This window comes from Diadema setosum, chromosome 17 (genome assembly GCF_964275005.1).
Source record: "Diadema setosum chromosome 17, eeDiaSeto1, whole genome shotgun sequence".
Lineage (NCBI taxonomy): Eukaryota > Metazoa > Echinodermata > Echinoidea > Diadematoida > Diadematidae > Diadema > Diadema setosum.
This window is the reverse complement of record NC_092701.1, coordinates 34,575,419-34,603,024: the sequence shown is the minus strand read 5'-3', so window position 1 is coordinate 34,603,024 and position 27,606 is coordinate 34,575,419. Positions and strand designations below refer to the sequence as shown.

The 27,606-nt window shown below is 40.2% G+C and overlaps 1 protein-coding gene across 1 annotated transcript in view; it reads right to left on the bottom strand.

The window, feature by feature from the left end:
* The window catches only part of LOC140240380 (influenza virus NS1A-binding protein homolog), a 60,810-nt gene that overhangs the window by 12,374 nt on the left and 20,830 nt on the right, over positions 1–27,606 (bottom strand). Inside the window, exons 2-4 of the mRNA XM_072320151.1 lie at positions 19,168–19,494; positions 10,996–11,305; positions 7,948–8,072 (exon numbers count right to left, since the gene is read on the bottom strand). Coding sequence (XP_072176252.1) covers positions 7,948–8,072; positions 10,996–11,305; positions 19,168–19,189 — 457 coding nt within the window. The 5' untranslated portion in view covers positions 19,190–19,494. The remainder of the gene's footprint in view (positions 1–7,947; positions 8,073–10,995; positions 11,306–19,167; positions 19,495–27,606) is intronic.

The following is a 27,606-nucleotide window of genomic DNA, read 5'->3' as shown; positions in this document are numbered from 1 at the left end:
AGAAAAGTGATAATATTCAAACTCTCTCAAAATCTCTCTCACAGGTATGGGAATCTTCGTGGAATACAGAGATAGCATAACACAAGAGGAACTGTGCAGGGATGTGGAATATCCTTTTTTTTTTTTTAAGTGAGCATTGATAATAAATTCCATGAAAATATATGTCAACCAATTAAACTAAAACTTACTGTACTGTTCCCCCTTTATTTCGATGATAAATTCACTCCACAGAATGAAAAAAAAAAGTTGCAGAGTTGAAGCGACATGTATTGTCGTGAGCATCTACTGAACAATTCTCAAAACATTCCAGACCACTTGTTTGTGACATCAAATCCTGAACAATATCGGGCAGTGAGAATGTAAGAAAATCTCTGGCCCACTTGGAAAATATGCCAGCCAGAACGATCGTCTCACTGACCTCAATTATACAATTTAGGTCCTTTGGACTATAGACACATGATATTTTGTTACGTACGAGGGCGGGATTATATATACTAAGTACTGCAAAAACGTCAATCAGCTGGCTCTTCTATATGGTTATAATTTTTACTGGATTACTATACCAGGGATTGTTCTAAAGATAGGGCCTACTGTTTGACAGTATCAGGGCTCCATTTCAGAAATGAAAATGTTTTGACTGAACTGTATGACGATGTTCAAATGCATGAAAAAACAAACAAAAAAAAACAAAAAAACTCCAGTATACAAGTTTTAAGAATCATTGTGTCACTATCATGAGATGTACAAACAAATGTTCCCATACTCAAAAATCTGTTTCTTGAAAGGTGCACTCTACAAACACTACTGTCTTTGGGAAATATTGCATGGATCTGGTCACTTACAGAATCCACAAATTGCTTTCTTTTGTTGGGAACCATTTATTTTTACCACTAACTCCCATGCACTATATATATACCACCAGGTTCTGTTCAGTGATGCGATGACTGGCTTTCAGGAAGGCAGCATTACATAATCTGTCCCTGTCTGAGGCCTGGAATCCTTGCTTCCAATACAGCCTGACCTGGTAGCCCATGTCATACGTGTCCAAACTCTTCCTTCTCCGTTGCCCCCCCCCCCCCCCCATCCCCTTTTGTTTCCTCTGTCTGCCATCTTGTTTCATGAGAATATTACCTGGGTATGAAAGGCACTGCTTTTGTACAATACAGTTTTGGTCGAGACCTAATTTCCGGTTTCTAACAGTTTTTGGTGAAATAATGAGAAACCTCTTTGAAATATGAAAGAGCATATGTACATGTAATTATATGAGGAATTGAACGTTTATTTCATGAAAATTGGTTTTGAAATGGCTGAGATATCAAAAAAAGAGCAAATGTAATAAAGTGTGGGACCCACACTTTATTAAGGTTGCTTTGTTTTACTTTGTTTTTGGATGTTTCTGTCATTCCAAACCCAATTTTCATCAAATAAACGTTGAATTCCTCTTAAAATGGTATGCCCTGTACTATATTATTATACATGTGTTTTCTTGGTATCTCACAAAAAGTTAAAAGCCCAATTACTCTCATCTCCACCAATACTGTACCATCCCGTAACAATGCTTTTGGGCCCTGTTGCTAGAAACTTTGCGTTTAAACGCAACTTGCAACTGATTGTCACTGGCCAATCAAAATCATTGTTGCATGCATGTCTTCTTAATAGGGCAGACCCTCAGCCAATCAGAATGGCTGTTTCAAAATTAGCAATTATTTGCAATTGATTGCAACTTTCTTGCAACGGGGCCCTGGTGAGAAAATAAATCTGTGCTGCATTTTCCTACATCACACCAGAGTCTGTTATATTATATGAAGAGCCATGAAATTTCCATAAACTCTGTAGCATACCATGACAATGGACAATGGATGTCATATACTAGCGAGATATGCTGTTAGCATTGCCAAAAAAAGAAAAGAAAAAAGGATAATAATTTCCCCACACTGATCGAACAAAAAATCAGGGCTACAACAAGTTTGTTTTCCCAGTTATATTCCTTCATGTACATTTGTATGCTTCTTGTATAATAAGTGATGGGAGTTTTGTAACGTTTTCCAATCTTTCTTCGGTAAAAAGCCTCTGTCCTTTGACAGTGTCACCAAGGAGCTTGTCATAAACTGTGTTTCAGATGGAAAGGAGAACAGTAAACATTGAAGGTGAACGAATGAAATGAGCATAGGCTACATTGTACCAATGATCTCAGAACACCTGCCTCCTAATTCCTCTAGACTATCTTCTCAGCAAACCAAGCAAACGCCATCTTCTTGATACTGCTTGTGCATAAATACCCCCCCCCCTTGAAAACAGGGTTTGAGAAAGGGAAACCGTTGCATACACTGATGTATAATGGATGCATCATAGTACATATGTAATGAATTAGGCAAATTTGAAGAATAAAAGGTCCATTTTTAGTGAATACATCATTTCTTTATGTCTCAATAAATTTGAAAATCAACTGCACATGTAAAAGTACACGTATGTATACATGTACAATTTGAAGCTGGTTTGGGGATTAGACTGACGAAACACCATGTTAATCAACACAACTGTGGAAGATGCAGTCAATGGGACTATTAGGGCATTTACCCCCACTGCAATCAGCATCATCTGTGTACACACTCAATCTGTCTCAAGTGTTTGCTATAGTGTAGGAAATTAACAAACGGCAGGAGTGTACGTGCGCTTTTTAGTGGCAAATAAAGCCTGGTATCTACATTGTCAAATGAACTACGCATCATGGGAAGTATCTGTTTAATCTTTCCGATCAAATACAGCATGCCACTTGTATTTGGGAGGAATAACTAATGACCAGCTTCTGCAAACAATTGAGTCATTTGGACAATACATATAACTTGTGTTCAGAACAGGAAAAATGGCGAAAGGAAATAGAACATTAATGCTATCATCATATACAGTCTTAATACTATATGTGCCTCTACAACATTGAAGTAATGCAGCCAACCTATGGTGATGACAAAGTCTGTGTAATTCATGACCATCCATTTGACCATTAGCTATTGGTAAATAGTGAAGTACAATTCTAGACAACATGTCTCCACTCTGACAGGAAAAAAAAAATACCAACACGTACTGGCTTATAAATGCCTACATGAAGACAACAGAAATTGATGGATAGCCTTCACTACTTCATGTCTTTAGCTGAACAAATCAACACATCTTTCATACATAGTTTCCCCTTTGTTCTATCAGCTACAAACACACATGTATGCATTGCACACGCGAACGTACATGTACACCATGTAAGTATACTTTATCTGTATGCTAATCTGTAACATTGTATACATTTACATGTGTGTGTGTGCGCCATGTCAGCTCTTTTATGCTGTGTCATGCAAAAGAGAAAATCTTTGCATATGTACACAAGACATGAACAGCGACAAACTTGGGGAAAGGGTAACACATGGGTTTTATGTTACAGTCACTTGTCTATTCACAGAGTGCAAAACATACCAGCACATTTCTCACCTCTCTTGTAGCCATTAGGTGATTAAAACAAGTCACACTCTGAAGTGCCCTTATTCCAAGGCCAAGACACCACTGTAACAAGACTATTGACTTCTAAACCTTAATGACATGCTCTCCATGATCATAAAACATACGAAACAAAGATGTTCTTCTGTTCTGATGACATTCTAGAGATCAAAACTCAGCAGATCCAAAATTGTCATCTGGTGGCCAGCTAAAAGCAGTACTACATACTCATCAGGACACATAAAAAAAAAAATGATGATAATAATGACAAAGGATAACATATCCATCTGAACGCTCAACAGGCACTGATACAAAAACTATGATTTAAAGAAAAGTGGACATTATAAATTAAACAAGCCAGTTAACTGACTACAATGTAATCTACAGACATGCTTGGTCTGAGGAATTGTAACAGCCATTGTACCTTGTTTAATGTACCACAATGCCTTGATTCTGCAGAATCAAAACCAGGTTTCACCTTCCTCTGCAGAGCACAAAAAAACACACACACAAAAACAACAACAAACAAACAAAAAAACTACTAGCGAAAAAATATTAATTTTTACAGTAGTGGTTACATGTCAAACAAGCCTTTTACAAGCTTCAGGTTATTTGCATCACAATTTGTTAGAAAGATATAGAACCCTATGCACTGAATTTGAAATTAGCCTATTGGAATGGAGCAAATATTCTGTATGACCTCAGACTGTGCCAATGTGTCTCGGGTCATGGGCTTGACAAAGCATCATGTGTCAAGAATAGAGCAGCAAATGACAAGGCATTTTGACCATATGCTGTCTGTATTTCAGGATGACAGATTTAAGAAAAAATTAACAGGGCAGCCAACTTCTGCAGAACAACAATACAAAACAGCAAACACATGCACACACACAGACATACTGATGTACCGGTAAAAAAAAAAAAGAGATCACACTAACCAGTTGGGATGAAAATGGGAAACTCGTTCACATAGCGCACACTTAATTAAATTTCAGAAAAAAAAAACCAACCTAAAACAAAACAACAACAAAAAAAAAAAAAAAGAAGAAAAAGACTTGATGCCTTAAAATCCCCTTCTTTGACAGCTTTGCAATGTATGCTTTGAGAAAACAGACATTCAATGAAAATTTTGAGGGGTAGGCCCACTGCCTGATTTCTGAGTAAGAAGAACGTCAAGTGTGACTGTACTGAAAGCAGGGGAGCTTTATTCTTAATTTCTTAATACATTGTATGCATTCACCAGGGTTTTCTGCAGACTTTGGAGCAATCATAATATCTCTTTAACCACTCTTCAAAGGCTTTTTTTCCCCCAGCTTACTTTTACACATTATGCGACCATGATGCCTGTAATACTCTGAGTAGCATTAGAATATAAAACATTGCATTTACTATTTCTGTTGAAAGCCTAAGCAATACTCTTTACAAAGAAAAAGATCTTGCATAAGCTGCATCTGCAACAAACTGCATGAAGACAATTTTGACATTCAGATTTAAGCACTCCAGGAAAAAGTGTGGCTTGTGAGACAGGAGAAGAAAAAAAAGCCAGCTCAACTGTCATCATAGCTGCCTATGGTACAATAGACACCCTCGTCCAGGGAGACAATGGAGGGGAAATCAATATTCAGTGCCAGGGAGCAGGAGAACAGAATTACTCTGCACGATCACAAACCACCGACAATGTCCTCGCAGCATGACGACTCAATGACGAAAGTTCCGGTCCTTTGCACGAGAAGGAGGGAGGAAAAAGATGCAACTGCGCCCGCGCTCCCTTGCGTCATTTCAATCCAAATCATGTCAATTATCTCTACTCCGAGGTGGCACATTATCGGGCTACCTACCGGTGGAAACCCGGTGTAAGTGTCCAATCAAGATGAGGTAGAAGACCACGAGAAGAGCCTGCCGTCTCGGGCACTTTCCGTTCAATCTGCCAAATGGATCCCATAATGGGAAGAAAGCCATCAGGCGGGTAAAAGAGTGTACCATATTCAGTAAAGCCGTCTGATTCCATTTTAGACACAGACCCTCCTTCTAATCATGAACCGTTCTCCTTGCAATCCATCCCCTACTGCCTGGTCACAGTACAGACTGATCTGCAGCAGAATCCAATCATCTACTTTTATACATATACTGCTCTTTGCTGCATTCTGATCTCATATTCTACATGTAGAGTAGATTCAAATCTTTCTCTACGTTTTATCTCTCCTATTAAGGATATGAGAAAACAGAATTAAGCACACAAAAAAAGAAAGACAATTAACAAAATGACAAAAGAGAAGTTATGGACAAATCTGTATTCAAACAACTTCCCTGTGGACCTATCTCCCTCCCCCTGCTTAATTTAATTCCATGACATAAAATGAAAACTGTGTTCCATGCAGATGTACTTATTGACAAATCTCTTGACAAAGAATCAAACAATATCTATATGTTGTATCATTTAATGATCTAATTTCAGTCAATAACCAAATTAATCGTGAGGTGAGCACCTGTAGCTGAAAGATGTCTTTCCACATCTGTACCCTTTCAAAATTTACTAAATACATCAGCCTGAAGAGAGACTATTTTCCTGTACTATTCGGTAACAACAACAACATCAGTTAATCAGAATGTCATATGTACATTACACATGTCCTTTAGGGGGATCTTGCCCACACATTTCATGTGGTGTGTGTACAAAATTAATGTGACATACAGACAGTGAGATATAGTCATAATGGATTTACAAGCTAGACTCTGCTCCAGTCTGAATTACAATTTGGCTCACACATGCACCCGTACAGGTACATGTACAGGTACATGCATGTACAATGTACATAGCATTCATTTGTGAATGGAAAAGGACTCAGCCACACAGCACAGCAACCTGCAATTAAATCTCAAACTTTACGCCAGAGGCTGACAGAATCAGCGGGGCATTCAAGAAGATGGGAAATATGATTTAGGTTTCGAATTTGTCCCAACGAAACCACATATGATTGCATCAGTAGCGAGAGTGCTGCCACTGACATTTGGAGAATTAAGCCGAGGGAGGACGTCCATTATCTCATCTGTCTCGAACAAACGTGGGAGTCTCTCGAAGTGATGGGCTTTGAAATTAACCAATTCTCTTACACACCCCGGAGAGGCTGAGCATATAGGCCAATGTAAACATCCATCCACAATTAGAACGGCTGAGGAGAATTTCGAAAAGAGCGGCAGACAAAAACGAAAAAAAGGTCGGCGGGGTTATGCCAGTCTTAAGTAACAATAAAGATAAGCGAAAACATGAGACAAAGAAGAGACGGAAGAGATGAAGTGAGACTGAATGAACGAGAGATGGAAGAGAGCAAGGCAGAGAGGGAGAGAAAGAGAAACAAATGGAAAGAGATGAGCAGAAGGATATAAAAAGAGAAACAGATATGTTCCTGCTCATTCCCAGCAAAATTAACATAATCATGTATGAAATGACATAAAAACTATATACACATTACATTAAAAAATCCAGACAGACAACACAGTCAAGAGAAGAAAAACACCTCGCCATAAACTTGGCCACGCATCATTAATTACAGAGTAATAAAAAATAATTTCTGTCTGAATGTCTGTCAATATACTGCGCTCACTGCGAACACATGTCAGGGCTAGACATTATGCCTCTGGAGGTCTCACACTCTAAAATGTCTTCCAACACTGGCTGCAGAGTTTAATATTGTTCTGTTCATCGTCAGTCAACTGGGACCACGGAGTTGTGCTAAATTGACAGTAACAAAGACATTAGCAAATTCACATGTATGAATGCACAATGTGTGGTTTGCTTGGGCAAGGTGAACTTCTGCTGCAAGGAAACATAAATTTACACAATCTTTGTGTTGATGATTCAGTCATTAAAGACACTGTCACCAAGGTTTCCCAGATCTTGCAATTTCTGATCTGTAAAGATGCTAAGAGTTCCCATATTTTTTTTTTCATAAAATTTACCAAAGCTGCAAAAAGGAGACACATCGAAGGGATTTTGCTGCTGAAATGCCAAAAGGAATATCACAAGAATCGAAAAAGGAAGAAAAACGTTCAGCGCGATCACTTCACAGACAATTACCACTCATGCATATCAATGTACATGCATATTGTGGGTTTTTCTTGTTGTTTTTTGCTTGCAAATATTGGAGTCACTGCAACAAGACAAACTCCCAGACCTGTTCACAAAAACAAACCTGTATTTCAAGGGATTAGGCAGTTCAGCTCAGTTGTCATTACAAGACTTTTTCTGCAGCTCTTTCACGAGGACCATCTACATTTTTGACCAAGGACTCTGATACACTGCTTCATTATCAAAATCTGTCATCACACAAATGCCATATCACACTGACTGCACCTTGATCTCAAGGTGCACCTCATTAATTTTTTTTTCTTTCCTTTTCTGCCTTGCTGCACGCATCCCTCACAGGTGCAACACCCAAGTAACTAATCATTACTTTTCCCACTCACCAAGGCAATTTCTTGTGTTCATGTTGTCCAGGAGGTGGGTGGCACATGCCTTCTTAAGTCGTGGCACCTTCCACACTTTGGTGGTGTGGTAAACTTCGCTGACAAGGTCTGACGATACCTCGAGTCTGGACCACAAGAGATAATGAAAAAAGAGTATTATTTATCATAAACATGACATATCTAGAAACATAAAGAATAAAAAAGAAAAAAAAAGAAAACAGACATACAGAATAAAAGAAATATGAAAGCCATTATCCTTCATGTACCAATGTTACATGGTGGAAAATAATTTCATAAACTCAACTGAAACTTACTTTTAACCAAGACTTGTAAGACAACAAAGGAAATGCTTTAACTTGCATAACACAGCATAAATATCAAGCCCCATGATATGGCTGTTTACCTGAAACATCAAATTCAATCTAAACAATGTACACAAATATACATGATCAAGTAAACTTCATCAAAATCGCGAAAAACATGAAAAACCAACTTGACAGCAGGATGCAGTTGAACATTCCCTTTCTCACAGAAATGTTTGTGATATCTTTCTGTACAAACTTCAATAAAAAACAGGTGGATGATTAATAATCACTGTAGAGTAAAATGAAGCACAAACTGGGGATGGTCTCATGGACTTATTACAAAATGCAAAGACAAAATATCGAGGGGCGAGGGGGGGGGGGTACATTCTTTTGTTGGGATATGACAGAATATTCCAGTTTTCCTTCAGAGCCCCTGTAAACTGAGGGAGACTTTATCTTCTCTGTGTAGGGCCACACTGTCCATCCTGTACACCTGGACTGCTCCTCTATAACCTTGTGGAAAACTGCAAGGGTTCATGTAAGGGACTAAAACAGACTACTGCTTTGAAGCACCCCTAATTAATTGGATTAGCATACAGATACTTCACTAATGAGCCGGAATAGACCGGTTTACTAATGATATGCATAATGACGTCAACCCCACGCGACCCTAGTGATTGTAACTAGGTCGGGCAAGCGAAATAAGCGCGGACGCGCTCGCCACACTGTTTTTGCATTCACGCGTGTATTGTCTACGATCATTACTCGCTGCGGATTATCGACAACTTTTGTTTGCTATAATCTTGCTTTGAGATGGCGTCAGCTTCAAGTTCTAGCCAAAGTTCGAGCAAGCCATGGAAGAATTGGACAGTTAAGGAATTAACTGAGTATTTGAGGGATATAGGTGTGAGCACAAGCGGCTACAACAAGGAGAAACTCATCAAACTAGTGCAACTGCCGTAGCCGATTTGGATTTGCCCATCAATCCCGACCTCTCCCGGGCGGACACCGGCCGGTCACTGCAGGAGAAGCTCGCTCTGGTAGGCTGCTCGTTCTCCGATCCTAACAAGCTCGCTGGGTTTACATCCAACTTTGACAGATTTTGGACTCTTTGACGTGTTCAACTACCTGATCATCAATCGGACTGACTATGACTGTAAAAGCTAAAGGGATACAAGTCATTTGACGACTACCGTCTTTTCGCGGATGGGAGTGTTTCAAGCCTGAAGTTCAACGAGGTTTCGGACACGAGCCCTTTTCGTGTTTTCCTTACTGAGGTTAGGCCGACCTGACATACCTCAACAAACCAACGTACCAGACCTGGGTCGTGATGATTAAGTCAACGGGGGAAATAAATGTTGCCTACTGCGAATGTCAGGGAGGTTAGGTCTATCATTGTTTTTGTTTTTAATTTTAGGTCTACGTCTAGATCTACTCTAGATCTAGTCTATATAGGGCTAGGCCCCTAGGCCCTAACTGTTATTGTTAATAGAAAAATAGGTCAAAATCGCCATTCTATTTCATGAAGTTTAATCAGTCTGAGTCTAACTTATAAAAAAAAAAAATCCTTGGAAACATATCGATTATGAGAGATTCGTTGTCTAGTTTAGATTTCACAATCAATCATAATGCTTAGAATCATTGAAGTTTGAAGTGATGCGGTCATACTGTTGTATGTTCCGTAGCAGCAGTGTTTTCCACCCATTTTCAGAACTACTGAAGACAAAATCGAAGCCAAAATTCAATAAAATCGAAACTATAGTCCAAATTGCGTTTGATCACAGCAGAATTTTCCCTCATCTAAGGTTGGGAATTGATTTAGAGCCACACGAAATGCCACGAGGTAAAGTCGAAGTTGATGCATCTTACACATGTACACAACATACACGTAAGTCTACATGTGGGGATGTATCGGGGACGGCTGCAGCAGCCGACGTTGCAGGCTCGCATCCTTTGTTTGCCCGAGGTTGCGGCCGTGTGCAAAATTAAAGATCTGTGCATACATTAGTAAACCGGTCTATTAGGCGCCATTAACGTCTTTACTTTCTTCCATCCAGGCGGTCTTCATTTTTAACCCGTCGAGGACGAGTCCCTAGTATACTCTGTCAGGCAATGTCTATGGGAAATGTGTGTTGTTGCAAAATCAGTCTGTCCTAAATGGGTTTCACACGCATGAGAGCTTATCTGGCACTGGTAATACCTATACCTTTTAGATAGTAGACACACAAACACACACATTTGCATGTAACAGCAAAGCCAGAAAGCTAAGCCAAAGTAGTCAAGATTCACAACTGCAATCTAACAAGCCTACCCTGTATGTATGCAAGTGATGGTCTAGAATTCAGAGATGTATCCTCAACAGTTTTATTTCTTTCTGCACAGGCAGTACAAAAGATCATAAAGATTAATGATGGATAAAAGACTGCCATCAACGTAAAGCAAAAAGTAAGATCGATCCAACTGACCAGACTAAAGGTTATGAAACTCTGTAAGTAAAGGCTTTATTGAAGGGACTGTTACATAATACTTCCAGGCCATCTTCTGTATCAATCGGAGCATTATGAATCAACACCACAAGGAAAATCAGGATCACCCTCCAACTTGTCATTATGCCCATCTAAATTATCATCATGGTAACTAAAACCACAAAACCTCTGGGTAGAGCATGAATTATCATCACGAAATTTGCGATGGACAAGCACTAAATGGGGCCAGACTACAGTTTAAACAAACTTGTACTCACTTTCCAGTGTAGGCAAAGTTGACGAGGGCTTCCACAGCAGCAGCCGACACCCCCTCGACGGTCGTCTTCAGGATGCCACTGCGGCGCTTCTCCTCGCGGCTCACGGTCTCGCTGAAGATGGGGCTCATGCAGGCGAGGACGGCGGCGTGGGCGGGGACCTCGTGCTCGTTGGTAAGCAGCACCATGTCGTGCGTCTGGTGCTGCTTGCGCATCTCGTTCATGTAGGCCAGCACGGAGGCTGGCCACTGGTCCTCCGAATACTGCAGCCTCGTCTCAGACAGCTTCGTCTTCATCTGGACGAGGTCATCATCTACGTAGAACAGAATATGCAATCAAATTAAAAAAATACTAAGAAAAAAAAACATGCAATTGAACTATTGTTTCTGTCTAATGCCATGACTTGATGAATCATACATGTAAATTTCCTGATTTCTGAAACTTTATAGTACAGAAGATTCTATATAAACATAGCATTTCTTCTTCTTTTCGGTCATGAAGCGAGAGGGCCCCCTTTACATCTGATACCGTATATGACATACTGTAAAAGTGGACATTTTCGCAGTGTTGAAATGTCATGCAACCAGAAACTAACGCAAAAATAAAAGCACATGAATATTCCTGCTGCCCGTATGGTCCAACAGTTGATGTCTTGATTCCGTGGAATCAAAAACATACGTAACTCTTCTTGCCCGGCCGAGCGCGAAAAATTAAGTTGCGCGAATATATCCACTTTTACAGTAACATTTGATTAAATGCCAGTATAAAAAACAGTGTGAAAAAACAAACACCGAAAGGTCTCCAAACATCCTAATCTTACCAAGCATGTCTATCTCTCGTTGCATGCATCTCATCTTATAGTACGTCAGCAACTCCCCATCCCCATACATCTCGGAATTCATATGATGTCGAGGAGCAATACGGCAGAATTGTCTAATTCCAAGGCAAGACATTGGCTTGGCACCTTCAACCGGGTCTTCCCAACTCACGGGAGGAATCAACTCGAAATGTACAAAGGGTAGTAACGCTGAGCTGGTTTCCCCCCAAATATCAGTCTCTGCAGAATTGTTGGGAACAGGCCTCACACCTTCTTTCACGACCAGTCCAAATCAACTCTAAAGCGCACCAAACATGCATCACATTTTTATCTTTCCTACGTGAGCCTGTGACCAGACTGGTGCTACTTGAATAGAGATAAGTGATTTAGGAGTTCTCCACTCCGACTCAAATGCAGACATCCTTCTCAACTGGAGTGGCAACAGGCACATGGACACACTGGAAAAATATCATTCTTTGTCGACAGATTGTCTCTCAACACCACCAATGACTGAACTGCCAATACTTGGGCACGTGGTATAACATCGAGTCAGACAAACATCTTATCATAAGGTCCAATGACAATCCTCGAACTTGGTAAACTTAAGGCACACATGTTTAGACTACGCATGTGATGCTAATACCTATTTATCACAAAACAACCAGCCCAGTGCTGGCCGGCCAATTAGAGAGAATGACCTACACCCAAATGACAGCAGTCTTTTGAAATAACCAACACAAAGCTACACTAGTCCTCCAACGAATGACTATTGTTTCCTTATCGGAAGCAAGCTACCAAAGGTGGTGGTGGTGGAAGGGGGGGGGGGGGGTGGTTTGGAGCAGGAACCAAAAGTCAAATACTACAGGAAGATGGTATCTGTAGAACAGTTGTAGAGGTCAAACACATGCTGAGTACTGTTCTACTTCTCATACCAAAAGAAATTACATGTCAATGAGGATGACTAATGATAAAGTACTCTTAAGAGAAAAAAATGACATTAACCTGCGATACCATATGTTGGAAACTACATTGTACAGTAAAGACCACAATTCCATTATCATTCAGTATTCAGAAACACTTGGCAGACAACACTGCCCTACTTTGGCAAAAGGAAGCAAGTGACATACCATCCAAATTTAAGTTATTGACGTTTTCATAATTCACATAATGAGCTCTTCTTCCAGGCAAAATTTCATGCAGAAACACCCATCCTATTATTTTGTCAGTGTAAATGACAGACACATTTTGCTCTTTTACGAGAAATGTCACTTTTGTCACTTGCTTCCTTTTGCCAAAGTAGGGCAGATCACAGTTTGAATGTCTATTTTAGTTTCTTTCCTTTGCTTTTTTTTTTCTTCTTTTGACCAAAAATGATTGAATCAAAGCTCTAAATTGACTGTCAAGTCTTGTCAACTTTTAGAACATCCTCAGAACATAATTTACAAATGGTATTTCTAAATCTAGAAATGATCAATTATGAATAGTGATCAGATCACTAATACAAACAATCAAATTAGTCTTTCAGACCGTAAGTCTTTCACAGAGCTCTAAAGAAATGCTTCAACAGAATCAAAATAACATCTTGATCATAGTATAAAAGCATCACCATCAAATCAGCATACATCGCAGGCTCAAGTCATTGACAAATTCATGTCTCATACAGTGGTGAATTTTCAAAGACTCAAATCAATACTCACAGCTACAAACCAATGACTGCGATTGTGACGTCTTTTAAACTTCGTTTTACAGAATTTATGAAGAAAGAAAGAAAAATTCACACTGATCTCTATAGATGTTGTTAAATGTTCTATCGGTTCTTTACACTGTGCCATATTCACAATCATGTGTGGCACTCGCTCCAGATCTCCAAGTATCAGATTGAAAACAATAATCGAAAAAAAAAAATGATGAAAGGAGAACAACGCTCAAGACTGTATCACAGCAGGTGTTTCCCCCACACAAACATCCTGTCTACATGAGATGCAACAAGTTGGACTATCACATGCCATATGATGAGGACAACCCAGGGAATTCCTCCCCAGCTACAAAAATCTGAAATAGGATAGCTTGCAGGAGAACGCAGTCTGAGGGGGAAACCACATCAGGGGGAAATCAGAAAGTATACTCGGCATACACGTCACCAGCCACAGCGACATACAGCAACACCTAAACAGACCACTGTGGGTGTTGTAAATCAACCTACTTTATATAGCCATTTGTCCTTGCGCAAACTGATACATTTGAAATCTGCTGAATCATTACCTGTTAAATTTAACAGGGAGTATGAAAGCTGAAAATGCCCCTGATTTATAATGAGAAGTCTGTTTTCACAATGACATAAATTTAGTGGGTTAATTTGTGAAGGTGGGGGGGGGGGTAAAAGCTAAAAGGCAAAAATATGCATGACAGAACACACAGTTGGCCATGAACTAATGGGTATTCAAGCTCACAATTGCAATTTTCAGCAGAAAGATGTAAACATGGTTACCATGGCAACCTATGAGTGCGCAGTGCCTGTGTACATATTTCTGAGATTTGGACCACTGTTTTGGATTTAACGCCAATCTAATAATATGTTCCTTTCCTTCCTACTTTGTTTTCTTGAAATGTAAGTATTAATTCATGCTCATAATTACCTGACATTTCTGTATGAAAACAACAAACACACAGGAAATGGCTAATTTCTGCACCGACAGGTTCTGCTTTGTTGTGATCTTGTCACTGACTTGTGAGGTCACAACAACTGACACTACCTTGGGGAGGTAGTTGCTTCCCAAATAAAAAACAAAACAAAACACAACAACAATACTTCCTCAAAAAGCAACCCTACTCTGGAAAGACACAAATTAGTAAATCCTACACAAAATCAAGGACTGGATTTCCCATTAAAAACAGGACAAGAGTCTCTCATATACCCCGCGTTCACATTGGTCCCCGCGACGCGGGGAAAGTCCCGAGCTGTGGGACTTTCTCCTCAAAAACCACAATGTAAACGCTCGCTGGGACTTGTCCCCTCGTCCCCGCGAAGCAAGTCGGATACGGGGACAAGATTTGGAGGGGACAGTGACCTTGGGGCGCAATTGATAGCGTCCAGCTGTGGTCATCAAATGTGCGCATGCGCTATGCCTGGATTCAAGTGGCAGAGCTCGCTCCAAGCCCCAAAATGCCCCCACAGCTCGGGGACAGACAGAGACTCCAACTCTCCCGTTTTCGACGGGAGATCTCCCGCCGAAAGCCCATTTTTGCAAAATCTCCCGTTCTCCCACTTGAGATTTGATTTCTCCCGCCCTGGCTCTGTGTCTCCCGGTGGAAAGGATTTCTTACTTATTGCTAACGTATGTTGAAAGAATAAGCCTTAGATAGCACCAGAGAACATCTAGAACCCTAGGAACTTCGCGGTTCGCACACATCTACTTGGAGTCTCCCGTTTGCTAGGGGTTTCGGGCGGGAGAATCTCCAGATCAGAAGGTGCTTGGGGTTGGAGTCTCTGGACAGATGAGATACCAATGTGAACGGTCAGTCGTAAAAAAAGATAAGATCTCTTGTGGCTGTCCCCGCATCTCGGGGACCAATGTGAATGCGGGGTTAGAGATGTGCTACAAAGAAGATCCCTAATCATATTGAAATTTAGATTACTGGCACCAGGACAAATATCCATTCACAAACAATCTATGGGGGTGGGGGGGGGGGGGATAATAAAGATTTTGTAAACAGATCTTGGATTTGTTGTAGCAGTTTTGAGGTGTACTCTTGAACTACAGTACATTGTATCAAAGGATCTTCTACTTCTGAGAGTGAACTGAATATACAATGCCATTCACAGATAAAACATTCTTTTTTTTATGTACTTTGAATATGAGCGAGTTTGACAAATTTAATCAAGATATTAAGGAACATCGGGGACAATGATCTATCTGTCAACATAATATGCGATCTCTTGCATTAGGGCTATTAAAATAGACACTTTGTCCATTTCCTTGTCAAGTCATGTCTTTTCTCTTTACATTGGTGCTGGCAGTATTGCTGCAAAACTGCGATATGTTTGACTTGGCATCTTCTCACTAATGCCCAATCTGCCAAAACATTGTCTAATGAGATCTGGGACACCGCTCAGAGGGGAGTATTCATTTCCATCCCGAGTCACAACAGAGGAAAGAGCCTCATAGCAGATCAGTCAAATGAAGATGACTTCCCTCTCAGAGAGCGACTACAATCGCCAATCGTACAAGACATCTCGTCAAATTGGTAGATACTGTTATGCCAGAAGTAGTTTACACATCTGCATTCATATCCATCAGCGACATGCTACCAAGCTGCTGAAAGAAAGGGTAATGATCTAAACAGAAAAAAAAAATGGCATGCTCTGGGTCACCTAAATTCATATCATTACAGTTAATTTTCAACAGTAAACAAATCATTCAAATAACATTGAAATTAAACTCCAAAAAACGCAAATAACAAGCAATTGCTGAACCACTCTTGAGAATAACTGTCACTGTTAAGCAGCATCATATGAATTCCTTGGCAATGACATCAAGTTTCTGAATACCATAAGTTACGTTCAGACGGGAGCCCTTAACCTCGAAGTTAGGAAACTTCGAGGTTAGAGCTTGTAGTTAGGGACCGTGAAGACGCACTCGAAGTTAGCAAACCTTGAGGTTTGCTTGATGTTTCGAGCCACGAGAAATCTTATGGTTAGCGCTCTAACCACGAGCCGCGGGGGGTCCCCACTCGTAGTTAAGCACCGTGTGGACACAAAAAACAACGAACTCCAAGTTAAGAGTGACCTCGCCGTAAACTCCACCTCCCACAATTTCCCTCTGCTTCCGGGTCAACCTCCCAAACGTACACCACAAATACACTACACGTGAAAAACCTATGACGCACGACACAACAACATCATCTTTTCTCCCCATGCGCTTGATCTCTGAAACTGAACACGTCGAACTCGCTACTGTATTCTATATTCTTCTCCGACGCTAAAAAACAATGTTTTCGACGAATGTCTTCATAAAGGCATAAAGTCATCAGTGCAGTGCTATCTCTGCATACCATGACAGAGAAAAAGAGTACCTGTAAGCGAGTCCGACAGGGTTGGACTGAAGAATAAATAGACGCCTCGTTAGCAGTGCGGGCTGAAACTTCTGGTTTTGTGGTTTTAACACCGAGTGGGACCCACTCGTAGTTACGGGGGGGGGGGGGGGGGTGCAGAAGCTTAACCTCGAGGTTTCGTAACCTCGAGGTTAAGATTCGTCGCGTGGACACATGTCGTAGTTAGAGGGCAAGAGCTAAGCCTCGAGGTTAGGGCCTGCCGTCTGAACGTAACTATTATCAAACTCGGGGCACACAGACATACCTCAAACTGAGCCACATAAAAAAAAAAAAAAAAAAAAAAAACACAAACCAACTAGAAATGTCACTATGGCGACTGGTATGCCTCCGCAATAATGCACGATTCTCCTAATAGGTCTAGATAGTACATGTGGACAATGTGTGATTACATTTTCACAAAACTGGCAAAATATCAAAATGACAAGTTTGTCACAAATGTGTTGAATGTTCACCTTCCTTGACCTAGGTTTAATTGGATGAATAGGAGAGCATGTATTTGGGATTTAAGGACTTTAACTTGACTTTGACCCATTCATACGTTTATGCATTGAGTAATTTTCATGGTATGGAGAAAAAGTGCAATTTCTGTATTGAATAGTAAATTGTTACCATTTTCATCTGGCTTTTGACCCTAAGATTCATAAGATAATCACTGTCAGGCAGAACATGCATAAATATGTAGTACATTTCAAGATAACTTGAGCCACTTCCGAGATATGGAGGAAAAATTTAGTTCAGCAGTTTCACTTGATCTTTGACCTTTTGACCTTTGAGGCAAACACAAAAGAAAAAAAAAAAAAAAAACTTTCCAGAGAATCTCTATTAGGTTATACATGCATACACCAAGTGTCACAAAAAATAATCCTGCTGGCATTGCATAAACATGAGGGAAATAGTAAAATTTTGAAGTGTTGCCCTTGACCTTTGACCCCTGACCTTTGATCCCACGAACCCTAAATTCACTAGATAATCACTGCCAGTCAGTACATACTATGTTCCATGAAGAAACCTTGAACAATTTCCCAGGTACAGAGAAAAAAGGTGAAGTTTTAATATTTCTACTTGACCTTTGACCTCATGACCCAAACTTTCATCAGAGAATCTCAATTGGGTAATACATGCATACACTAAGTTTCAAGAAAATATCTTCAGGCATTGCATAGATATGATGGAAATAGTGAAATTTTATGTATTTGACCTTGACCTTTTGACCTTTGACCTTGAGCATGTGCACCCAAAAGTTGATAGACACAACTTCACTCCCTAATACACATACATGCCAAGTTTCATTAGGATACCTCAAAAGGTTTTGATAGTTACCCTGTCAACAAAATTCATTACGGACGGACGGACGGATGGACGCACGGACGGACGGACAACCCGAAAACATAATGCCTCCGGCACCACTTCGTGGCGGAGGCATAATAAAAATACCGTTCTCCTGGATTTTCTCCCAGACATTTCCAGACCATCCAAGCTCTGAGAACATATAAACTGTATCAACACTTTTACAATGCAGCCTACTACCTGAACGTCACAGGATATTAAAGTTGTCTTTCAGGTCATGTGACTTACATGCCCATACCTGTCCCTCCATAGCTTTGTGCAAATAGAGACCAAAACTATCAAATGAACAAGATTTGCTTGAAATACCAATGGACTATACAGGATGTTATGACACTCTAGTGTCAACACAGAGGTGTTTCCTTGTACATTGTACATTGTACATCGAGTCAACTGTAAGGGGACATGTTGTAGACAAGGACGTCCGGACAGCCAATTCATGTAAAATTTTACATCCCAAGAAAACCTAGTGTCTTATCTCTTATTTGCATATCTCCCTGCTCACATTCTCATGTTATTCCCTTTTGTATACCAAACAAACTTAAAGTTATGTGTTGTTTGAAGATTTGCATGGTGAAGTAAAGGAGGGAGAAAAGGTTTGCAGTGACACCATGTGTATGTACTCCTTAACCGCATCGTTGCTTGGCAGAAGAAGAGTCTAGAAAGAGGAAAATTGAAGAAGGAAGCGACATATGGGGGTTGTAAGGACAAAAAAGTGATATGTAAAGTTTGCTGTTTCTTGCCCTCTTCCTAGCTGCATTGTTGTCATGCATGTTAATCAGACTAAATACACAGATGGATGCTGAAACAAAAAGCATTTCTTCTTTTTTTTTTCTCCCCAATGGTCTATCACTCTGAATGAGTGAAAAAACAACAACACACAAACAATATCAACGACTTACCTCTGGTATTGTTATTAATCATCTTTGGCTTCTGCTTTCTGATGGCACGAGGTGATCGAATAATATGGAATGTGTTGTTTACTGTTGTGTGGTGAAGGGTTCTTCCTTCAGCAGGATATCTTCCCCCAAGATTTGGCCTTGAGTTGAAAATTTTATAAGAATGTAGGTTTAGCAGCAGCGTTGCGACGACTGCGTTGACAACGGAGAATTGGAGAGGTGGTGGCTGTGATGCTGGTTCTTGGCCCGAGAATTAAAGATACGAACCTTCAAATATGAGGTGCAGGAGCTGCTTATCAGCTTCCATTGGTGAATCTGTTGTCACTTATACTGCATGAGAAAAGGGGGGGGGGGGGAGATGGGAAGTGAAAGAGAAACAGAAAATTGGTCATGAGCCTCAAGTCATAAAATACTTTTCATTCGTCACACACCTTTGCACAAGATTACTGCAGCATAGATTGACAAATCTCCAGCTCTGGCTATTGATAAGGCAGTTCTGAATGAGGAACACAGAGGGGACTGGAACTCCTGGGAACACATTGAATCTTTCCAAAAGGCAACCATGGTATTGGTGCCGTCAATAAACGTATCCCACGAGACTCACTGGATACAAGCAATTTTGCTGAAGTCAAATTGATACTGGAATAAGCCGCTTCGTACACCTACGGCTCATTTCATATCATCAGATCATTAAATCTGACTGGTACATTTAGCAGTTGTCATTCTCAATAACCTACAGAACATATTTTACATCTTTGGCAAACTCTGGGATACTATTCATTACAAGCAGCATGAAATCTACAAGGATAGTTGCATTATTTCTTCACACTGCTAGCTACATTGAATGCACATTTTATCCCCCAGTGTGTACATCAACACAGGTTGTTTGCATGCCAATCACTTAATACAGTAAGGGCACCGGTTTTCGACACTTTAGCACATTTCCTTGTTTACCATCAATACTGCACCGTTTTACCTCGGAATTTCGATATGAAGTTGAGCTACAAAGGCCAATAATAATATGCCTTAAACGAATTCCCATTTGAATGCACTCGCGTTCAATTTTTAAGCGATTTCCATCACGCCGTCGCTGGCATCAGATTTCGACACCCAGCATCATTTTTCAACACAATCACAGCGCGCAGCGCATCACATGGCGCGTACAGTACGCGTACACTGCATTGTGGACGCAAACTAGCAATCATACCGGCGCAAAAACTTGTTGTTTCCTCTATAACGTGTCTTGATATGGGAATGTCGAAATCTGGTGCCACATTCTCAAAGCCAACTCTTTCTACAACTTTGCTCATTTATCACGAATTCAGCCATGAAATTACTAAAGACGATTATGAAATCAAACATCAAGATTTGGCAAACAAACTGATACTAAAGCAAGATAACCGGCACGGGTGAATTTAATTTTACGGCGATGTATACAAAATGCGTCATATTGTTTTGAACCCCTAAAAATGGCTGACATTAACATTTCTGCTGACACTGTGTTGCTTTTCTCCTAAATATTCTACCGTCGGATTATGATGACAAGTGACAAACGGTGTTTATATAAGACTAGAAATGTGATTGATAACTTGGTTGATTGCTGAAGTCGGACATTTGTATTGAGTATAAAATTTTATGAGAATTATCTGCTGGGTGTCGAAATCTGGGTCCTGTTGAAAACTGGTGCACTAACGGTACAAACAACAAAATATTTAAGTCTGTGCTACTGTTCTGGCTTTAGGGCAGGACATTTCATATGCAAGCATTTGCAGCAATTTATTTACCTGGTGAATAGTTAACCAAGGACTGTAAAGCAGAGAGGCATATCATTTCAAACAGATCTGCTTTTTTGTCTTTGTTCTTAATTCTACAAAAAATAAATCAAGTAGTGGCAATGAGAACTGCTATGATGCATTAGGAGGGTCACCAGTTGTTGCCTAGGATACTAAACATGAAGGCATACAGCATACATTATGCATGTTCAGTGAGCCCCATACAGCCACATTGGATTTAAATCAGGGACAAAGTAGGGAGATGCTACAACCATCACCTGGGTGTAACGAAATAAACACAACTCAATATCTCTCCCCTCACATTCCAGCGCATGGACAGAGAGCTGCGCACAAATGCGCCGCGAATAAGAAAGATCAGCCCCGTCAGTTTCGTTCCCGCGTGCAAGCCAAATGGTTGTCAATTACAGAAATTCTTCGGAGGCAACCTTCGTCTGGACACAGCGGAGACAGAGACTGCAGATGAGATGCTCGGGGAGACCGCAGAAGATCTCCACAGGAAAATGTCAAGTGCTCCTGGATACGCTGCCTTGCATCTGGTCAAGATTCATATCTCTCTATCCCTGTCTTTTGTGTATTTGTGCGTGCGTGTGTGTGCATGTGTGTGTGCGTGTGTGTGTATGGGGGCGTTCTTAATCAAATAGAGAGAAAAATCACTTGCGCATACAAACATGTATGTGACAAAAAACCCCTACAGGAAACACTCTACATTAAATCACACTGTTTCTCTCACTTTACTTCTATCTTCTCTTAATCGTGTGCTAATTTTTGTTGTCCGTCTTTCTGTCTCCCCCATTACTATAATTCAAAAACAAACACTGAACACTTTGAATTCAGTTCAACCAGGGAGGTGAGACAACAGGATTCAAGCGTCATTCTTTTCCTGTACTTGTTCATGACTTCAATGACACAACTACAATTCAAGAGCACATTTGAGAGTTACCTGGTTCAAATTGTGGGGATAGCACCAATCAAGTTTGGCACACTGGGTAATAAATAAATGATAATGGCTACTGCAAAATGCACCATTCAAACTGATTACATTATCAACAGTTGTTCATGATCTTTACATGAAAGACAAAGCTTGACACCAAGGACTGGATGGCTGTACTTAACCTATGCCATTCTCCATAAGGCACCAAGTCAAGTAGATAAAACAGCAGCGACTGCCGCCAATCCCCATATAATCTCTCTCATCTGGCGGATCAAAGAGCGCTCCACCAGGCAAGCACATGTCGCGTTTAATCCGCCTCAACTGCTCGAGTCCCATAAACCGACTGCAATTCAATTTGGTTAGAGGGCCCCTTCATATGCTGCGGGGTTGAATTCCCAGGCTATTGGTCTGAGCAGTCGGCCAACCCACATATGAGCTCTGAATGAAAACAATCTATTTCGCAAACTAATGTCATCACGACATATTCTTAAGGGCAATAGTTGTCGGTACTTTCAAACGCTCTCAAAAAATGATTAAATTTCATTCAGCATCACTGAATTCCTTTGAACAACACTGTCTATGGCACACATGTATCATGGGGTTAACGCTAAGCTGGCTATTAATTTTGAACTTCCAACTTTATTCACCTATAACATGTCACTGATGTACAATGTAGTAGGTTTGAAGACAAGATGATAAATACTTCATACAGAGTCATGCTCTCAGACAGTGAAATTTCAAAATATAACCATGACTGCCCACCCATGAGAAACCTGTCCAGCATTCCCATACAAATGTATACTGCATATGAGTGTATGACACTACAAATACAAAATCTTAAGAGTTCTAAAGCCCTTTTGATCTGACCTTTCCGAGATTTCTTCACAGAAAGTATGGATAAATATTCAAGAGTTGGCAATCCATTAAATACACTTTACCCTTCCCCTTTTAGATCAATTTGATGAAATTCTGATGGATATCTTTATTATGAACCACAACAGATTGGGGGGGGGGGGTGCCCTCAGCAGCCCACTGTTTGACTCCTCTGTACCACAGTGCATCTGCGAGACATTTCATGTCGTGAACAAGTTAAAACCCTCACCAATTCTTTCTATACATATCAGACTCATTCATTTTCTACCTCATTTGCTTTTTCAGGGAACAATAAGTCTGCTGGACAAGAATTGTGAATTTCTTTTGTTCCCAGGTCTTGCCTCCCCCCCCCCCTTCCCCTGAACAAACCAACAACCTTGATAGCTCATGGGGGCACAGGGGCCATTTGGTGTTTCCTTTGTTTACAGGCCATCCACATTGAGCTCACCAAGCTACTGTGTAGACACAATACATGTACTTTCATTGACAGTCATGGTGATTATGTAATGAACCCATATCTCAAGAAAAAGCAAAGGGGGGGGGGGGAGGGGGCATTCCTCACTCAGTTATTTCACTCCATCATATCTTGATTTCTTTTTCTGGGTTCACGTGGTTTGTTTACTTACTTTTTTAAGTAAAAAGTGGCGTGCATGGATTCACTGCTGATGATACAGGTAAACCATACCTGCTGCTTGCTCTTGCATTACATAGAACCTTCAATAGAAATGTACACAGCTTGTACACATGCAGAGGTGCTGTCCTGTCTTGCACTACTTCGTGAGTACCACGATAACCATCCTACATCTTGGAAGAGAGGTATGCGCTGTCCCTATGTTGCCAATGGACCAGAGTCCCTCACGCATTCTGCTGTTATGGTAACAAATGTCCTGGACAACTAGAAACCTCACCAATCTCACCACTTGGTCACCATGGCAACAAACGATGCTCACACTGGATACAAAACAATGAAGGGCATCTTGATGGGAATAGGTGAATTAAAAACCTTGTTCCTTTCTTCTCTGGCGGGGGGGGGGGGGGGGGGGAAGAAAAGGAGTTAATTTGAACATGATCACTCTCATCTCTCTGTTATATACGTACAATTGCTTGCATCCTCTACCCCCCCCCCATGCCCACACACACTTAAAACAGGCAATTGCTGTAATGCTTGTGTCAGTGATCAGCAATGAATGCATCATTACTGACAGCAAATTCAATCCTTTGTTTACATCCAGTGACAACCATGTCTCCATAAATCTTCCACCTCAAAAAACAGGTTAATGCGTATCACATGGATAATGGTGACCCACATCAGACTGGAAAAATGTGGGATGCTTGTCTACGACTGTTCACAAACAGGCTTTAAATGTGCACATACAGACACACACAATTATGCATACACATACATTGTACGTACACTCCCAATCCAAGAATACATAAAACATTCAAGCAACAGAACACAACATAAACATACATGTACACACCCATAAAAGCCCTTTCTGGCAAAGTATTTTTTCTACATATGACTGGCGACAGTGTGTTGACACAGAATAAGTCATGGCTTGTTAGGCCATGTGATGTTTGTCTTTGAATGTTGACCTGTCTGTGTCATTTCAATTGTCTCAGCCAGAACAAACACAAAGCAAAAGTGCAAGTAAAGCTCTGAAGGGCAGATTCTATGCCCAGCATGTACATCGGCAAGAGCTGGCTCTCCAACCCCCCCCCCCCCTTCAAGTCATGTGCATCTGTGGATACATATAATTACATATATGCCTACATACTGTCCATTCAAAATTAGTCGCAAGGCATACACTAGCACGGAAATATTGCAATATCAAAAATACAAATGTTTGACTTTGTCATTCACACTGCACTGAAAAATAACAATGCCATAGCGCATTATAAAAACAAATTGAATTACCTATAATGCTAACGGTCTATTCTGCCAATCAGAATTGATGTCCATGTACCTATAGGTATGTAAACAATAACCTGACCAGCAAGCTGCATATTTTGTGTGGCTGCAGGGAGTAATCTGAATGTCGATAGGAAGTCACATGACCAAAATTCAGACTTGTTGTGGCTAGGGTTAGCATCGTAAATCAAGGCAGCTCACATTTAATAGAGAAATCACAACCCGGTGAGCGATTCTTCTGCCGATGTTCCGAGTGGCCTCTGGCACAGTTGCCTAGCAACTTTCATTGTAATGTCACAGTTTTCCTAACACAACAAAAGTTCTTTGTCAGTTTGAAAGGCCCAATATGGGAATTCTCAACATATCAACTGAGCATTTACATCAGATTCAGGGCAAGTAAAAATCATGTTAGCTCTAAAAGATTACCTGGTATCTACCCATTTGCACAAATGCAATGATCTCTCCTTTTATTTCTCTACTCGTGTTACTGTTAATGTGAGCATTAAAACAAGTACTCATAAGCCAGAAGTACAGCCAGGTAACGATATTGCCGCCAACATCTTTGATGGCATTGCACTACAAGACATAAATTTTGCCTGACTTACTACAATATTTACTGGTACCTAAATGCCAAAGGGGATTTGTAATTCATGACATTACAAGACACACTAGTTTTTTTGTTTGTTTTTTAAGGTCTGCTTATCAATGACATTGCTATTCTTTAGCTGCATATCCCTAACTTAAAAAGATTTATTATAAAACTATGTTTCAAAATATGTTTCAAAAGGCATCACACAAACAGTCTTGGGATCACATGCCATGTTAATTTAAATCATAGGATCACAATTCGAGAGTTGTTACTGCAAAGTTGCTTTGTGCCATTCAACCCAGAAAGTAGAAACAAACTTAAAAGTATGTGCATGATATAAACACATTTCAAACAGCTTTGTGTTTGCCTACTTTGCAAAGAGTTTTTAGACAAAAAATGTCATGTCCATTTGCTGGGAAGCGAGACCACATCATGCCTGCAAAGATGAATACTTCAGTGGAATAACCAGTTCTGAACATCTACAGACAAACTGAGAGTGAGACAGAATATTTGGTACTGACACAGGGAGTGAAGAGGCACAATTTGCACAATGTCAAATGCATTTGAAATGTGTATATTCTATTCCTGTCCACATGCTCTTCATGACATGCTACGAATCAACTCTTTTCCTGATTTGCACACTTTCAATGCTAATGACCCCATCCTACAAATTCATCACGAGATTTGAGACCGCAGAAGTGTGCCCACTGTAATATTAACTATCTTGTATCCATCACACAGCTCAAATGGTAAAAAATTAGTGACTATGTAGGTCCTACTATAGATTCAATGGTTGTGTTGACCTGGTGCTGACTCTGCGTCAAAATCTGATTGTTAAATCTCTCATTGGTTTACTGACAGGTAGAGAGTGATAACACAATATCATCAAGAAATCAGATTTACTGAGTTAGAGAAGGCTGACAATGGCAAAGAATGGCTCATATTTTGACTTCATTTCAGGCACAGAACTATCTCAAATTCAAACCATTATAAAGCCTAGTGTATATGACCTGTAGGCCCTATGTACATACACAAGTTTTCATTTCTTACTTGTATACAAGTATCAAGCATTTTTGGATGTCTCAACATGTTCTTACTATCAGATCACAGAATGGTGAGATCAGATTTCTGACAGTGTAAGCATTGAGTTTCAAGGCACAAGATTCTATCTGGAGCTCTCTTTCTCTGACTTTTAGGAACAGAAGCTGTGCAATCACGAAAGGAAATATTTGAAGATGAAATGAGTTCATTACTTCCCATCACATCAGTTCACTATTCAAAAACCATAATGTCAATTTCATAAGATGCTAATGGCACTAGAAAAGTCATTCCCGAGAGTATTTTCCCAGAAGGGGTCTTCCATTATAGCAGTCTCCCATTAAAACATCAAATTGATCCATTTATAGTAACTATCATAAGCCCCTCTGGGCAACCACAGACTTGCAGATTTTTAGATTTTTACCGACTCTTTAAAAATTACACATTAATATAGACTGCTATAAAGCTACAGTTATGACATGTGCAAAAATTATGAATGGTTTATATACATGTACATGTAAATATGACAAATAATCAAACAAGCCCAACAAACCTCATGTTATCGCGAAGTTTAGTTCAACCCTTGTCAACATTATCAAATCCTGGAAATGTGTGTAATTAGGCAAAAAAAAAAAATAGTTGTATTGGCGTAACCCGCCCGACCCTAAAAATTACGCCGACCCTATGTTTTCTTATTATTTTTTTTGCTATCGATATCAAGTATCTTGTTGACTGCGATCGTGATCGCAAAAAACCCGGAAGTGGAAACGGCTCTGGGGATATCGGCACAGAACTCTTACACTAAGAGTTCTGTGGATATCGGATGTACGAAGGAGAGATCTCGCTAGCGCCTCGCATAGCCTCACTTGATCAGTGCGTCATCTGTTTCCAACACGGACGCGTACTCTATCAAGATTTATACAGTGTATACTTAGCATTCAGACTGCAATGTATTGTGCACAGTTTTTCCATAGGTTTCTTGTGTGGAGAACTTACTCGAATCTGTATATGTGGGACTGTAATAGAGATCGCCGTGTGCGATGAAAAGATCGTACATATGGGTCAATTTGCATCTACCTTATCTAAGTCAAAATAGTAAAATATGAAGTGAAAACATACAGTATAGGGATTTCAACATCTTTAAATTCTGTGAAGGGGTATAATTTGAGTAATATCGGCCTCATAAATGATTTGTAGAATAGATGAACACAGCACATACGGTGCAGCAGCTGTAAATGTTTACTGAGCACGAGTTTTACACGTAAAATGCAGGTAGCAAAAAAAAAAAAAAAAAAAAAAAAAAAAA